Consider the following 17,988-nt stretch of genomic DNA (forward strand, 5'->3'; position numbering starts at 1 on the left):
AAAATTAACAATTTATTGAATAAACAGATAGAAATATAAATACATTATTAAAATACAACGAGAACTGTATTAGGGCAGTAATTCATTGCATCTTCGCTTGAACTTTGGAATCTCCAATTGCACTGAATGTAAAATGGACAATAGGGTGGAGAGACAGATCTTACAAAGTGCTGGATACATCGAGAGAAAAGGTATTGGAAAATAAGGGTTTTAATATACACAATATTCGAGAGTGCGGGAGACATAAAACTGAATGGCTCAGCATATGTAGGGGGTTCCACATATGATATGCAAGTTTATGCGTAATATAAAGTAGAGTTGACCCACATGAGATTCATCAACAACTTAGCAGTTAAGAAAGTATGAATATAGTATTGACCGTTGTCTCGTTCGTTCTCGAAAACCACCCATCGTTAACTATATATATATATATATATATATATATATATATATATATATATATATATATATATATATATATATATATGTATATATGTACTGTATATAAATAAAATATGTATAATATACATTATATATGTACTGTTTATATACATGCATACATACATTTATATATATATATATATATATATATATATATATATATATATATATATATATATATATATATATATATGAGCAGACCATCCACAAAGTTCTCTTTTGGCGATTAATCAGAAGTTTGCCAACCGCAATGGAAGCAGGAGACTTTATACACACGTTTTCAGCACCGGCCAGAAACAAAGGCTTTGGAGTCGAGATTAAACCCTCTACATTTTCATACTTCTGAAACATTTCCATCGGGACCGAGGCGAGCAGTGGGAGTGACGTGCTATAAATTCCGAAGTTATTGACATTTAACGCTTAAGAATAATAACATCGGTTTTCCATACCGGTTCTCCCTCACTAATTGACACTAAAATTATGTTTCGCCTTGAATGCTAAACTGCATTTCTAGTACATCACTTGAATACCATTCTAAAAGTCTTATCGTATACCAGATTTGTCGACCGGACTGTGCCATTTTCGGAGGTTCTTACTCGCCAAAGCTGGCAGGCCCGATGAATTCTACAAAATCCAGTCCCTCTCAATGTATTGTAAAATAATATATATATATATATATATATATATATATATATATATATATATATATATATATATATATACATTACATATATATATATACATATATATACACATCAAGCCACAACTATAACTTAATATATAATTCTTTATACCTTGGGAATAACTTAATAACACACTAAGGGGAATTATAACTGGTAAATGAATCTGCTTCGACCAGGGTTCGAACAAAACACATTTGTTTATATAGTAACAAAAACATTATATATATATATATATATATATATATATATATATATATATATATATATATATATATATATATAATATATATAATATACACATACATAGATACACATCAGTTAGTATATGTGTATCAGCACTTTGGTTTATCAACGTATGCAAAACTAAGAAAAGAGTCACTAAATCGACCTTGATAATCAGCAAAGAAACAAAAAAAAAATACATGTAATATACTATTCGTACCTAAATGTGTCTATCGCATTTCAAATGTATATCTTTACTCAGTTTGAAGTATATCTTTACTAAGTTTGAAATATATCTTTGCTCAGTTTGAAAGAGGAGTTTCTTACCTTATGTTTGGAGATTCTCCATAGAACATATAAGAGAGAGAGAGAGAGAGAGAGAGAGAGAGAGAGAGAGAGAGAGAGAGAGAGGGGAGGGAGAGAGAGAAACACGTAGCCTTACCTGGTATTCCACGAGATGACCCTGAAAGAATTAAGAAAATGGTTAGTGTAAAATTTGAACACACACCCGCGTATACTTAAACATATATAGCATACAATCAACATGAATCAGTAACTAAAGATTGTGTATATATATATATATATATATATATATATATATATATAGATATATATATATATATATATATATATATGTATATACCATATATATAAATGTACATATACATCTAAAATGAATATATATGTATGTATGCATATATATATATATATATATATATATATATATATATAAATATATATAATATATTTATATATATTTATATATGTATACATATATAGATAGATAGATAGATAGATAGTTGGTCACACAAACTCTTACGACCGCATATATCTTGTCCTCCACAAAAAGAGCAAGACCGGGCATGTAAATATTCAATTTCCCCTTGATCCTTCAACCTTTCATTACCAGAAAAGGGGTTAAAAAAAAGAAGAGAAAGAAAGAAGTGGGGGAAGAAGCAAGGGTTAAAAAGGTCAGAGACGGAACACCGTGAGCGCTGACCGCATCTTGACCTAAAGTCCAACCGCTAAAGGTGGAGAGATTATGAAGTAATGACCAGGCGTCATCTCTTACCTTCCTATAACAAATGATTTGCAAAAGGAAACTGTAGAATTTGTATTTCTACTCATGTTTGTATGCAGTTGTTGATTTCATGTTGATTTCTGTGTGAGACGCTTTCCTATATATATATTATATACACACACACACACACACACACACACACACACACACACACACATATATATATATATATATATATATATATATATATATATATATATATATATATATATATAATATTTATATAATATATACATATTTATATATTTATACATGTATATATGTAAACTGTATATATATATATATTATATATATATATATATATATATATATATATATATTATATATATATATATATATATATATACATATACATATACACACAAATATATTTGAGTAAAATACATGGCATTAAAAAGAAAAACAAAAATATATTTGAGTAAAATACGTATGAGACAAAGTAACTCTAGGAAATTCTTGACATTTAAAAACAGGACACAAATAAACAAAATGTAAAACAAGGGGGCCTCAGAAATAAACACAGAAGAGATAATGAACGATAAAGGACATGAACTCTTGAAATATAATAGTACTTAGACAAAATAAAAGAGTAAGCGCGTTGTTGCTTAACACTATTACACAGAGTTTTAGGCAAATATCTTTTTTCATGATCAAAGCACAAAAAAAAAAAGTAGCAATCTAGTTACATCCCGAACACGAAAGACTAACAATAAAAAAAATTTCACTAAAGGAAATCATTCATCGCAAGCTATTTCATAATTTACCCCTGAAAAAAGGGAAAAAAAAGAAAAAATCGGAGAAAAAGAAAAAGACTGCTTCGGTCAATCGAGTGGTTAAATGTTTAATGACAGTTTGAGCTCATCCACTTCACTGGAAAATAAAGGATGCCGTCTGAACTTTGCGAGTTTCAAAGGTCATGCCAGCCAGACCGTTTTCAATCCATTGCATATCATTTGAATTCCTCGTCCAGTTCAGTCCATTACATACAGATGTGAATGTGGTGTTCTGTCCACTTCACTTAGCTTTTATGTGTATTGTTCACATTCCATTTTCTGAGCTTTCATTCCATTCTACTTAGCTTTCATTGGATGGGTCGATAACGTTCTCGGCTAGCACTCTGCTGGGCCCGCGTTCGAATCTCCGAGCGGCCAATGAAGAATTAGAGGAATTTATTTCTGGTGATAGAAATTCATTTCTCGATATAATGTGGTTCGGATTCCACAATAAGCTGTAGGTCCCGTTGCTAGGTAACCAATTGGTTCTTAGCCACGTAAAATAAGTCTAATCCTTCGGGCCAACCCTAGGAGAGCTGTTAATCAGCTCAGTGGTCTGGTTAAACTAAGGTATACTTAACTTTTTACTTAGCTTTCACTTCCTTTTGCTTGTCTTTCATCCCATCTTTTAGCTTTCATTCCCTTTTATTTAGCTTTAATTCAATTTTTTACTTAGCTTTCATTCCATTCTACTTAGCTTTCATTCCATTCTGTTTAGTTTTCATTACATTTCACTTGACTTTCATTCCTTTATACTTGGCTTTCATTCCATTTTATCTAGCTTTCATTCAATTTTGACTAGCTTTCATTCAATTTTACTTAGCTTTCATCCCATTTTGCATAGGTTTCACTCTATTTTGTGGACTCTGTACTCGAGTGTTCACTACATTTCATATCGTTTTGAATTAAGCGTCCAGCTTATTTCATCTAGTGTTCTGCTCTCTTCATGCAATTTGAAATATGACTTCAATCCACTGGAATCAATTCGAATTATGTTTTCTCCATTCCATATACATGATATGAGCTTTCAATTAGCTTCGTATAATTTGAAATCCATCTTTAATCCAATGCTTGTGGATTTGATTCCTTCTCCTAGCTCATAAAAATCAGTCCGTGGATAATAAAGCTGATCTGCTCTTTTACCGTCTCGATAACTGGCGCTCATAACTGAATAGATTTAACATATAGTAAAAGCATTAAACTCAGGCCAAGTGACAAAACTAGGCAAACAAATGACAACACAATTAACGACAGGGACGCCATAAAGCCAGAATCTGATATCCAGGCAACGTAGCAGTGAAACTGCTGAAGTGATACGACTAGGAATTAAGGGTAAAACTCGGCTCTTAAGCAACCAAAGATCAATAAACATTGCAACAACGAAAGCAACGATTCCACACTGCAAAGGTTGATATAATCCCGGAGTGAGCGAAATTGCTGAATGGAGGGTTTGAGATCTCCATACGTGGGATGACAGAATAACATCCAGCAGGGAAACACACAACAGAATCTAAGTTAAATTTTGGTCCCAAATGCTTGAGAAAATCAAAACATTTCAGAAAAAACAGTTTGTATCGATAAGGAAGCAATCTCCGTGCTGTGGGGGACGCAAGAAAAGCAGGTAAGCTGTGACTCATGCATCATAAAATAGACTACAAAACTTTCTCTCTCCCCACGTAATGTTAGCTTTTCCAAAGGCATACTTTTATAATCATAAACACTGACAAATACATCTATGATTCTCTTAGAAACAACGCTGAGTAATAAATTACCAAAATCATTGAATCAATCTATAAAGAAGTAGAAAACCAAAATGATCTTTTTAATATTTTCAACGCCAATGACTTAAATTAATCTAAAATTCTGTCAAAAGATTACTGCTACCATGTGCAAAATAGCAGTTGGATAATAGAACTAGGGATACATACTACTACGATTTGATACTTTTACGTAACAATACAATGATAACTACGCTGAAAGGCTACATTAAATTTTGTTTAACAGCAAGGTTTCCTAGAAACTTCAAAGACTGATACTGATGAGAATTTCAAGGAAAGCTGTATTTGCCTTGAGAAGAAGTTTCTAATCATTTGAGTATATTATTTTGTAAAAGAATTCACAGACACTTTCTACTAGTATGCCCTAAAGAGACCATCAATGAATACTGTGTATTTCCTCTACAAACCAATTCAGAAATAATGCAGCAGATTAAAATGCTATTTTTGAACAGTCGACATTACTGATTTATTTTTTTAAAGAAAACACTTTTCGACTTTCTCATATACGTTGACAGTGAACACCAACATTACCATACCTTCTCAGAGTCCACTTTAATTTTCTTTTCAAACGAACAACGTATCAAGCACTCAATAACATAGAAACATACAGGGAAAACATAAAAGGGATAACCGGTATTCCGAGAGCGCTGCAGGCTGCCCAAAGATTACGGGCTCAAAGCCTGACTCAGAGCCAGAGTAATCTAACAAAAACAACAACAATAACAAGAAAACAGTACAAAAGACAAAAACATATTTGGAACCAGATAAAATTTTCTTACAGGGAAATATTCGCAGAAGAATCCAAGAGAATTTTAGTCTTAGCCCTGAACCTTTTTTTATCTTGCTATATCAAAGTATTACCACTTTTCAAGAGAGAAAATCATCATTACCGTTTAAACGGCACAATACCTTAAAAAAACTTGCAATGGGCCACAACGATACTAGCTATTCCAACAAAGCAGGCGAATGAATCTCATTCTAGTAATAATTAAACAAAACTACATTCAAGGGCACTAATTAAACAGCTATTCGTACCAGGAGAACAGTGAATTTGGGACCTATTTGAAAATACTGACGGAATGGAAAGGAATATAGAATTTTTGACCAAAGCCAAATGCTGGGACCTATGAGGTCAATCAGCGCTTAAAGGGAAACTGATAGTCGAAAGGTCTGAAAGGTGTAACAGGAAGAAAACCTGGCAATTGCACTAAGAAACAATTTGTCAGGAGAGGGTTAAGGAAAGTAAGATGGAAGAAAGATAATATGAACAGTAAAAGGAATGAAAGAGATTACAGCTAGGGGGCGAAAGGACGCTGCAAAGAACCTTAAGTAATGCCTACAGTGCACTGCACGAGGGAAAATAATCACGGAACTACAATCAATACACAGTGAGAGAACCGTAAAAAACTTCATGTCTTTCTCGCGAACGTTCTAAATAGCATTATCCTGGAGAGAAAGTATTCTTTATCCCATTTCTATTGCAATGAACTGTGAGATTTGAACCATCGCCATGTCCTAATACAGCTATCTCACTTTACCCAATCAATTATACATCCTTGTTAAGTTGCGGTTCCATCTCCTGGATAGCATGAGTTCTTGATCCTAAAAATATTTCGGAAGTGATACAACTTTTTATCAAATTGAAAAATGTGCACACATTCGCACAGACCTAACCAAAATGGTCATTAATGTTCTAATTATGATGCCAAAGAATATGCGTGTTTGTAAACAAAGACAAAAAATTTGCATATTATGCATGTAAAAAATGAAATGAATAAACAAAACTCCAAGTAAATAAACAGAAATTACTGAAAAGTACCAAAAAATATGGTAAACAAAAAATTCCTTCTGATTTTAAATAGTATCACCTCAACTAAATCAATCTGTGTAATCACTTTTTATGTCACAACACTGTTCCCCCTCCCCTCTAATCTCCCCCATCCCAAAAAATCTTCCTTACAAATCCCTAAATTTCCATCATGGAGATAGAGAAAGAGAGAGATAAAGAAAGAAAGAAAAAACACTAAGAAAGTTGAAGAAATCAATGGCCTTAAAGTCCTGAATGATTTGCCCAACTTTTACTACAAAGTTTCAGAACTGAAATTACCTCAAGGTCATATGAGCTGCAAAGTTTTAAGCATCAAGAAAGTATAGTTCAACAAAACTTAACAAATAATCCCCTCTGTCTCCCTATCTCACAACATTGCAGCATCACTAATGGATTCCAGCCGGTCTGCAATGTGCATATTTAATGTCATTAATTACAATTGTAATTAATGATGGCATTGATTTTGGGTTACTATAATATTTCCATTTTTTATCCATTTTATCAATGTCGTTAGTATTTTTATGTTTTTTATAAAAATTAAGGTTAATATCAACGATTTTACTGTTTTCATTTTCATATTAATATCATTATAATAATGAAAATTTAGCTGATTACCGTCGTACCTGTTATCATTAATCATTAATATAATCTATTTATGAGTGGTAAAGGATGCAGTTGAAATATCGTCACCGGTATTACGTCACTTCTTCATTATTGTCATTTTTACTCATTAATCACTTTGCAAAATGAGTAACGACACAGGCACGTGTTGCTGACATAATCAGTCTACATCTTCTCACGATCCTAAACTCCATTGCGCGCCCGCCAATGCGGTTCATTTTGAGAGAAATTTTGACCATGACTTTAGGAGCACCAGCTGAAAATATCAAAATCATTTAATACATCCCATACTTCAGGACTCTAATTAATCTGTTAATAGTAACTGCTGACTCAACAGGGCGAGCTGTTGTCTTTTACAGTTCCTACTTGCTATGAAATTTCATTTGAAGAAAACGACTCCGTAGCTAAAAGTACTACAGTCCCGCTACCATTTATTCTAGCATTTTTGGTGCATTACGGCTCAAGCAACAAGTTTCCATAGCACCAACCACCTTAAGTTTTCAATCCCTATGTTTTAGGAATTAACTCTGGCCATCACGATACCATATGAATCACGGCATGCAAAGATTAGAAAACTATGTCCGCAGAGTTATATACCACCTACTGGCTTCAGTAATAGCGTCAGTGCTAAGCTGCTCTCACACCTGTATCTGAATCCAGTTCGTTTAGCAATAATTTGAGAATTGTTGGGCCTAGGATTTTTAAGCTATAAAAATAGTCAACACCAGTACGAAAAATACTGACTAGCGTAAAGAACTGAGCGAAAACGGAAAAGAATTAAACTATTTGTCACTTGATCTAACTTCATTCAGGTAACTTCACTGGCAAGTCCAAGAATTTCAAACCTTGGGGGGAAGATGCAGCCCAAAACTAAAACTCATGTTGCGTGATTTACAAGGAGCAATTGTTCATTTTTAAAACACTTTTACTGACACCACCAGATCAGAAAGCAACCCAAAACATCCGGTTAAGTTACGTAAGTCAAAACAGCATCACCAGTACCTCCAGATCTTGGTGTAACCTCAATCCGAAAGACGGGTTGCATAACTTACAACGCTCAATTAGGCTCTGAATAGCCCAATCAATACCTCCAAATCAAGACGTAACTTCAAACTGCAAGTCACGGAGAATAACTTAGGACACTCTAATAGTCTTTGACTATCTCTGCGAATAACATCAGACCGTGATGTAACCACAACTGCAAATCACATTGCGTAACGTACAACACGTAATCAGAGTTGAATATCTCGGCCAACACCTCAAACTGCAAGTCACGATGCGTAACTTACAAATGCCATGAGGTTCTGAATACTTTTCCCGATAACGCCACCTCAAGACGTAAACCCAAACCAATAGTTACGTTACGTGAACTTTACAAGTTTTTTTTTTTTTAACTGATCTCTTCTTTCCGTATTTCACATTACCTTCTGTTACTGCTTTCAAATGAGCACCATTCTTTGGAAACTTGAATTTCAAGTCAATGGCCTCTATAGCCTTGTTCCACATGAACTGATTCATTTTTCTGAATAATATATATATATATATACATATATATATATATATATATATATATATATTATATATATATATATATATATATATATATATATATATATATATATATATATATATATATATATATATATATAAAGACAAAATTCATTTAGTTCTGCAAGGCCTTTTCGACTGATCCTTTACTTCAGCAGACTGCTAAGTAAAGGACTATAAATCGAAAGCCTTGCAGCACTCCTATGGGTTTTGTCTTTATATATTCATGACGTTCCACATTTTCGTGATTCAGTTATACACATATACATACACATAAACAAAATATATATATATATATATATATATATATATATATATATATATACATATACACCACTGCAGACAAAACAATATTCAGAATGAAATAACTTCGTTCTACCCTCAGTTCCTCAAGGCACACGTATTTTCATTCTTTAAACAAAGTAACTTATTAATATCAATAGGTCCGGCGTGAAGGAGATGGGACCCTTTCGATCTGAAGCCTCAATTTTTTATTCTTCGAGTTACTTTTCTAAATACGAAGTCATGCAGTCCAGGAGAAAATGACACGTAGCAATATACAGTATGCTCAGGTTACTGTCTCGTCACACGGTAGTAGATGGCATACAGACATATTCATCAATAAGGAGAGGGGAAAGTGGAAACAAATACAACGAAACAAGGAAGGAGAGATTTAAAGGAATGGATCCTCTCCGACCTGTGAGGTTAAGTTGTGCCGTGATGCGACGTGTCTGAGGTTTACGATGATAAATGCCCCCCAGGACGTCGGGAGCGCCTGGCCCTGTTACCCACCCCCAAATCCCCCAACCCTAACACCTCCAGGGGCTACCTTTCCCTTCCCTCCCACTATCATTTTCTTCCAGGAGTTCTCCTCCTGGAATCCTATTCCTCCTCCTACTCCTCCTCTTCTTCCTCCTCCTCCTCCTCTTACTCCCCTTCCCCTTCATTCTTTTCCTTTAGAACAAAATTGACGGCTTTATTGAAGTTGACAGGGTTTTGTGTGTGGCTATTAAGAAACCATCCCTTATACTTTTCTTCTTCTTCTTCTTCTTCTTCTTCTTCTTCTTCTTCTTCTTCTTCTTCATGGTGTACTTTTCGGTACGTTACGAAAGTCGGTTATCCCTGTTACAATCTAACCCAAGTTACCTGTACTAGAAGCCTAGATACTGTATTTCGCACTAACTTCTGTTACTTCTTTCTAATGAACACCATATTCATCACCTGAATAATAATAATAATAATAATAATAATAATAATAATAATAATAATAATAATAATAATAAATACTTATAGAATTTCATATTCAATGGAAAAAATCTCAACTTTTTAGTGAGTCTCTGAACTATAGTATGTCTTTTAACGATTCACTCAATACCTCCTTGGGATATCTTACTTTAATTATAGAGTAACAACAGCAAAGCACCAACAGCACTAATATTAAGAGCAGTCAGTCGTCTGTCTAGAATGCTCACCTTCAAGGATTCTCTAATGGAAAGAAATGACCACGAATCCAGAACACTGATAGATAGCGTCCTGCTTTCTTCGACCATAGCAACAAGAAGGATTCCCCCCTCCCCCTGCCCGACCCACCTCCTACTCAAATAATTTAAGCATCGTATCTCTCTCTCTCTCTCTCTCTCTCTCTCTCTCTCTCTCTCTCTGGCAGTATGTATAAAGGAAAACTCATAAACGATATATCAAAAGCCATGGGCATTAAAAAAAGCAAACCCCCTCTCTCCCTCTCCCCAACAATATATGAAAAATCTCGCAATGATATATATAAAAACCTATGTGCTAAATAAGAAATATAAGAGCATGACGTGTACTTGTCGCCCGAGGCAAGATTTAAATTCTGTTTTATTGGCGATGAAGGAATGAATAATCTCAATTCTCCAAAAAAACTAAAACAACGAAGGAGTAAAATATTTTTGATAAATATTTACGTATATAAAAAATGGAGGGCAAAGGGAAAAGAGTGAAGGCTAATGTAAAGAGATAGAGAAACTAAAATTAAGAAGTCAAGAAATCAGACAAACTATGAAGAGATACTATTTTACACAGCTTCATGAAATCTCGTTCATTTGTAAGTGTGTCAATATCAAAAAGGGCTGAATTTTGACACCTTGCAAACGTGAAACAAATAGATCGGAACAAAATGACGTTATTTAAATTCATATTGCATTTGGCTCACACAGTCCACATTATCTACTATTTATGTATTCTTTATAAATTTTCTTGAAAACCAAAACATCAATTCATATTGCACTTGGCATCTACAGACCACACTGTCCATTATTTTTAGACGTTTAAAAATTTTCTTGAAAACCTAAGCAACGCCATTCAATGACAAATAAGAACAACACCTTTAATCTTGTGCTCTCCGGAAGTTGTTTTGTTGTCTCTGCAAATATGATGCGAGAGCTACTCTGACACTATTTTTTCTTTTTTACCTCTAACTTTGAGAATGACTTTCAAATAAAGTCAAAAGCCGCCTCGCAACTTTCTTCTTCCTTGCGAGTTTGTCTTTTCCTGATGGCAAAAATTATATATATATACTGTATATGTATATATATATATATATATATATATATATATATATATATATATATATATATATATATATTGTATATATACACACATACACATATATATATATATATATATATATATATATATACATATATGCATATGTATATATGTGTGTGTATACCTAATGCATTGTTACACAGCTATTATATATATATATATATATATATATATATATATATATATATATATATATATATATATATATATGCATATGATATATGTGTGTGTGTATACCTATGCATACACAGCTATTATATATATATATATATATATATATATATATATGTAATGTATATATATACTACATTTATGAGGTTTATATATAGTGTGCATGTGTATGCGCAAGCAAACATGTCACTGACAATATAGTTACATACAAAGGCAAGAGAAAAATGGTTAAAAAGAAACACACTGGCATAAGCCCATGTAAATAGCATTCGGAGGTATGCAACAATTACTGAAGCAATAATCGAGTGCAAACAAACAGATGAAACAAATAAAGCATAAAATCTTACGCAAGAGAGAGAGAGAGAGAGAGAGAGAGAGAGAGAGAGAGAGAGAGAGAGAGAGAGAGAGAGAGAAATGCAAAAGAACATCAACAGAAGCGTAAGGGCCGTAAACACACATACACGGACATAGCGCAATGGGATCGATCGCCATCAATTCACAATGGATCACACGTCAGCGTCAGAAGAAGAAGAAGAAGAAGAAGAAGTAGAAGAAGTAGAAGAAGAAGCGGAACACGAACTCCCAACTCCCGCAACGGATCCTTTTATCTCTTGAAAGGTCACTGAAACAAAGCCCTCCACAGTACGCCACCTCTTCATAAAGTCTAAAGACTTTTTTTTTAAGTCTCTGAATCGTCAGTCCGCTTATCGCCAAACCACTGGTTAATGAGTATAATATTAAAAACTGGATGAACCACATTTTCATGAAGTCTAAAAGACTTCCCAGAGTCTGAGGGTCGTCAATGCGTAAAATGCAATGCTCTTCGTCAAGTCTAAAGACTTTCAAAGTCAACTGGTAATGCTAAATCGAAGGCGAAACAGCCACGTGAATTTTTCCATGTATCGTTAAGTGGTTGTGGACAGTTTAATACCGGTCATTGTCAACTGACGATGAGATAATTCAGCGATTGGACCATTGTGGAAATACAAGACATATATATACATATGTATATATGTATGTATATATTAGCTGACCATCCCTGCGCTGCCCGGGATAACTCTGAATGACAACCGATAAACTTTCTCTCTCTCTCTCTCCTCCCTAACACCCCCTCTACTCTCTCACTTCCTCTCCCTTTCACTCTTTCTCTGACTCTCTCTCTCTCTCTCTTTCTCTATCCAACCCTCGCTGTCTCTTTCCCTCTTTCTTCTCCTTGACACGCCCTCTACTCTCTCTCTCTCTCTCTCTCCAACCCTACCTGTCTCTTTCCCTCTTTCTTATTCCTAACACCCCCCTCTACTCTCTCTCTCTCTCACTCTCTCTCTTCTCCCTAACACCCCCTATACTCTCTCTATCACTTCCCCTCCCTCTCACTCTTTCACTCTCTCTCTCCCTCTTTCTCTCTCCAACCTCCCCTGCTCTTTCCTTCTTTCTTCTCCCTAACAACCCCCCCTACTACGAGGAGCTCTCTCTCTCTCACTTCCTCTCCCTCTCACTCTCTCTCTGTTACCCCCTTCCCAACCCTCATCCCCTTTGGTGCCATTGATATCTTGACACCCCGACAGTATGCTTTCCATAACTTACATTGCAACAGAGTTCAGTAAATATTCAGTATTCAGTTTCAATTTTTTTCTAATTTTCGAGGAAATCTGAACTGTTTATAGTGACTGAGCAAACTTCGTTTTCTAAATTTAGGCGACAAAGTATGCTAAGTTATCTCACTTAACAGTTTTATGGAAAGTACCAATATTGTTTTTTTCTACACTTTGTAAACAAAGTCAAGGCTTAAAATTCTTGGAATGCTGGAATCCTAACCAAAACAAGCTACTCAATGGGAAACATATTGCTTAATCAATTTCACAGAAAATCTTGACAGAAATCAATGGGAATTTCAAAAATTCATATTTCTGTGTATAGAATCATTCAAACCAATCTCGATTTAAATGCTTAAAAAAATAAAAAATCTTCCTAGTAACAAAAATGCCATACATTAGAGCAGTGTGAATACATATGTATGTGTATCTAATAATACATAATAATATTAATAATAATAATAATAATAATAAATAAATAAATAATAAATAAATAAATAAATAAATAAATAAATACAAGAACAACACACACACATTTTAAAACCATTTATATATATATATATATATATATATATATATATATATATATATTATTTACAATGTTTATAAATGAACTTATTATCTTTATTTATTTTTATTATTATTATTATTATTATTACTATTATTATTATTATTATTATTATTATTATTATTATTGTATTATTATATTTATCACGCTTAATATATAACTTGCATATTTGTATTGCTATAAGAATAATTTTAATATTTATAAATATATAATATATATAGACATTATATATGTGTTTTATTTTATATTATACATATATATATATAATATATATATATATATATATATATATATATATATATATATATATATATATATATATATATATATATATAAAGTCTGCATTTGTCATCTGAAACAGATACACCAACACTCGAGAGCAGAATGAAAGAGGACGTAGACAAAAAGGAATTCAACCAAAATCGCCCCTTTCTTTGAAGACCCCCGACATAAAGGCACAAACTCGCAGTTCCTCTCTCTCTCTCTCTCTCTCTCTCTTCCTCATCAATCAGAATCAGTCGGACCAAAATCCCTTCGATACAGGAGCTCGATTCTGACAAAAAAAAAAAAAAAAAAAAAGGACTACCTGTGCCTTTAGGGTTTTCTTTTTTTATTGTTTTCACTTCGCCTTTCAAGGCTCATAATAAAATTCAGGCACCTTAAAACATTTCTTTTCCTAAAAAACCTTGCACTGCGTTTGCTTTACGCTAAGAATCCTAAACCAAAAGGATATTACTGTTTATTATACTTGCATTAGGTTCGTTTTCTAAATTGTAAATATACAGTACCAAGGCTCCTGATAAAATTCGGACAGCTTGCACGTTTTTTTTGAAAAACCTTGCGCGTGACTCTGAGATATGTTAAAAATCCTAGACAAAAATTATATTATTGGGTATTACACTTGAATTTCCTTCGTCTTCTAAATTCTGATTATAAAGTACCAAAGTTCATTGTATTGGAAGTAACCTTTGACCCTATTTCATTTCATAAATTCTGGATATTAATTGCTTTAGTCAGTATGCTGGAGGCAACATTAGACTTTGCTTCGTTTTGTGCATTCTAAATTAAAACTATAGTAGTTTGGTACCTGATGAAAAATCTTTGTAAAAATGACGAACATAAAAAAAAACAATTAAGTAAGGCAAAAAATGTTAGTGAATCATTGCAATGAGCAAGACAAAAGCTCTGCAGATCTCCACAGAAAAAGGTCGTCTTACCAGTCAGCTCATTTCCCAATTTGTCACCGTAAACACATCCCAATGGACGACGACGGCGATTCGTTCAATAGAGTCCAACCAAGAGCAGGTCAGTCATCCTACCAAAGTCTGGCAGAAGTCTCGTCATCCTGACGTTTACTTCTTCCTGTTATGTCCCTCCTTCTCCTCCTCCTCATTCCATTTTCTTTTTCTGATGAGAACAAAACCCCCTCAACAAAACCCCATTGTGTGTCTGAATCTTTCTCGGCCCCGCCGGTCAACCTCGCCGTAATTCAATTAGGCGGGGAGGTGTACACGCCTCCGGCCTTATAAGATCTAGTTCAGAGAGCACCTCGATTCCTCAGGAGAGAAATAGAGGCGGATGACCGGGAGAGGTAACGAAGCCATGTCGGTCACTTAGAACCATTTAAGAAAGGCAAACTCGATTCCGTTTTCCACTCGACCCCTAACATTACAAGGAAACGCTTAACAAAACGCCAGTCACAAATGTCCGCCGGATGTCTTGCCCCACAACAGGGCAGGAAACAAACTGTAATTGCGAGGCGAGGAATGGTTTAGTTCGGACTCTAAGTTGTAACAGGATGGCTGATGGAGACACTACTGTACCCAAGTTTGAGAGACAATATCTTAAGAATGGTTTTACCTCGTTGAAACCCCTCGCTTTTTTTAAACTATATACTGATAACCATTCTCAAGGAATGATGATCACTCTTATATGTCATATTCTCTCTCTCTCCGACCCACAAAAACGAATTGGCAGCCAGATGCATGATTCATCTGTTTAGTCAACAAGGCCCATGCCGTTGCTTTCCTTACTCGGATAAGGGATCCAGTGCGGTGTAAGCCGGGAAGGGTACAACTGAAGCATGAGAGACAGAAAGAACAATTTCAGGAAAATTAAAAGTGACGGAACTAAACGAGTTTTGTTTTTCCAAAGAACTGATTATTTAAGGAAGGCAAATCAACGGAACAGAATCAAAAATATGACTAGCGTCATTCATAATCACCTCTGCAAATATGAATGGTTTCTGGCATCTGATGACGCAAGTTGTGTCACCAAGCCTTTTAAGTATTGACTGCATGACGATGTTACCGATACATCAATTGCCGATTCGATAAAATGAATTAACTTCCACTGGCTGGTATCATCACAGGAATTTAACAAGTGAGTGGGAAGAGGTCACTCAGGCTGAGTTAAGTTGTGGAGACCTTCATAACAATTTAGTCTGTGGTAAAAACGATAACGAATAAAAATACACGGGATACCCGAAGACACCATCACGTCTTGCTGTCCTCTCATTTCATCTCCCCGTTTACCTGACATTCTCTTCTACTTCCTCAAGAATCTTTCTTCCTCGTTCCTACTCGTCTCTTCTTCCCCCCCAAGGTAGCAACAATCTGGTTAATTACCTCACTAGAGATCTCTCTAGACCTCCACAGTTTGTCCAACCATCCTCCCCCTCCATTAGACTTTCCTCGACAGTATCTTTCCTTTTCTCCCGTCCGGTTCATCATTTAGTTTGACGCTCTCCCTGCATACCCTGGCCTCCACCCCTCAAAGAATCAGGAGAATCATTCTTCCAATTACTTTATCCTAAGGATCATACATATATATATATATATATATATATATATATATATATATATATATATCATATATACACATATATATATATTTATATATGTGTATATATATGCATATATACACATATATATATATATATATATATATATATATATATATATATATATATATATATATATATATAATATATATATATATATATATATATATATATATATATATATATATATATATATATATATATATATGAATGTGAATACTTCGTGACATCCAGCTTCGTGCTCTACCATTTCTTTTAAGGCATTTTACTTCAAATAAAATAACACATTCATGGTAAAAGATCAACGTGCATATTGTAATTTTACATAATTGTTAATCATAAAGCATTAATGTAAACATGTTGGATAATACATACACAGAAAAAGACTATATATATATATATATATATATATATATATATATATATATATATATATATATATATATATATATATATTGTGTGTGTGTAATGTGTGTGCGTGAGAGCGGAAGATCTTATTAGCAAAGTCTGTGTTTCGACCCTGACCTGCCGACTACCATACGACCCAACTGTAAAAGGGCATAAAGTCTGCTGTTGTCAAGGAATGGGCATGGGGAGAATAGCATTCAAATCCCCAGAGATTTCCTTGAAAACCAAGGTGTCTCTCTGAGGAGAAAAGACTACGTAACCATGTTTACCTTCTCATCTTATGAATGAAAATGAATGAAAAAATTACAAAAAAATCATGTTACAGTGCAAGACAGTCGCTACCAGACTTAAAATTAATACTTCGAATGTTTTGACCAAGTCTGCTGTTTTTCCTTTATTATCATTTCGATGTCAATATTACAGGTATCTTTGAAATCAGATAACCCCTAATCAATCGGTCATGGATGAGTAAAAGATAATTAAGTTCCATTTTCTCAGCTTACTGAGAATTCAGGAACTAAATTCAAGGCACGCATAGGCAGAGTATGCAAATTTGATGCCAAGTGCGTTGTTTATATGGGATTCCGATAAAGCTCGAGTGGAAGAGTGAAATATATTATTATTATTATTATTATTATTATTATTATTATTATTATTATTATTATTATTATTATTATTATTATTATTATTCAGAAGATGAAACCTATTCATATGGAACAAGCCCATTAAAGGGGCTACTGACTTGAAATTCAAGCTTCCATAGAAGACAGTGTTCATTTGAAAGAAGTAGCAGAGGGTAACAGGAAATAAAGAAAGAAGAGATCAGTTATTAGAAAAAAAAAAAAA

The 17,988-nt window shown here is 33.8% G+C and overlaps 1 protein-coding gene across 4 annotated transcripts in view; it reads right to left on the reverse strand.

Moving 5' to 3' along the window:
• LOC136833381 (myelin transcription factor 1) overlaps nt 1–17,988 on the reverse strand; it is an 862,112-nt gene that overhangs the window by 262,515 nt on the left and 581,609 nt on the right. For all 4 annotated transcript variants that reach the window (XM_067095437.1, XM_067095439.1, XM_067095438.1 and 1 more), the window contains one exon: nt 1,789–1,809. In XM_067095437.1, coding sequence (XP_066951538.1) covers nt 1,789–1,809 — 21 coding nt within the window. The remainder of the gene's footprint in view (nt 1–1,788; nt 1,810–17,988) is intronic.

The sequence above is a fragment of the Macrobrachium rosenbergii genome, chromosome 51 (assembly GCF_040412425.1).
Source record: "Macrobrachium rosenbergii isolate ZJJX-2024 chromosome 51, ASM4041242v1, whole genome shotgun sequence".
Classification (NCBI taxonomy): Eukaryota; Metazoa; Arthropoda; class Malacostraca; order Decapoda; family Palaemonidae; genus Macrobrachium; species Macrobrachium rosenbergii.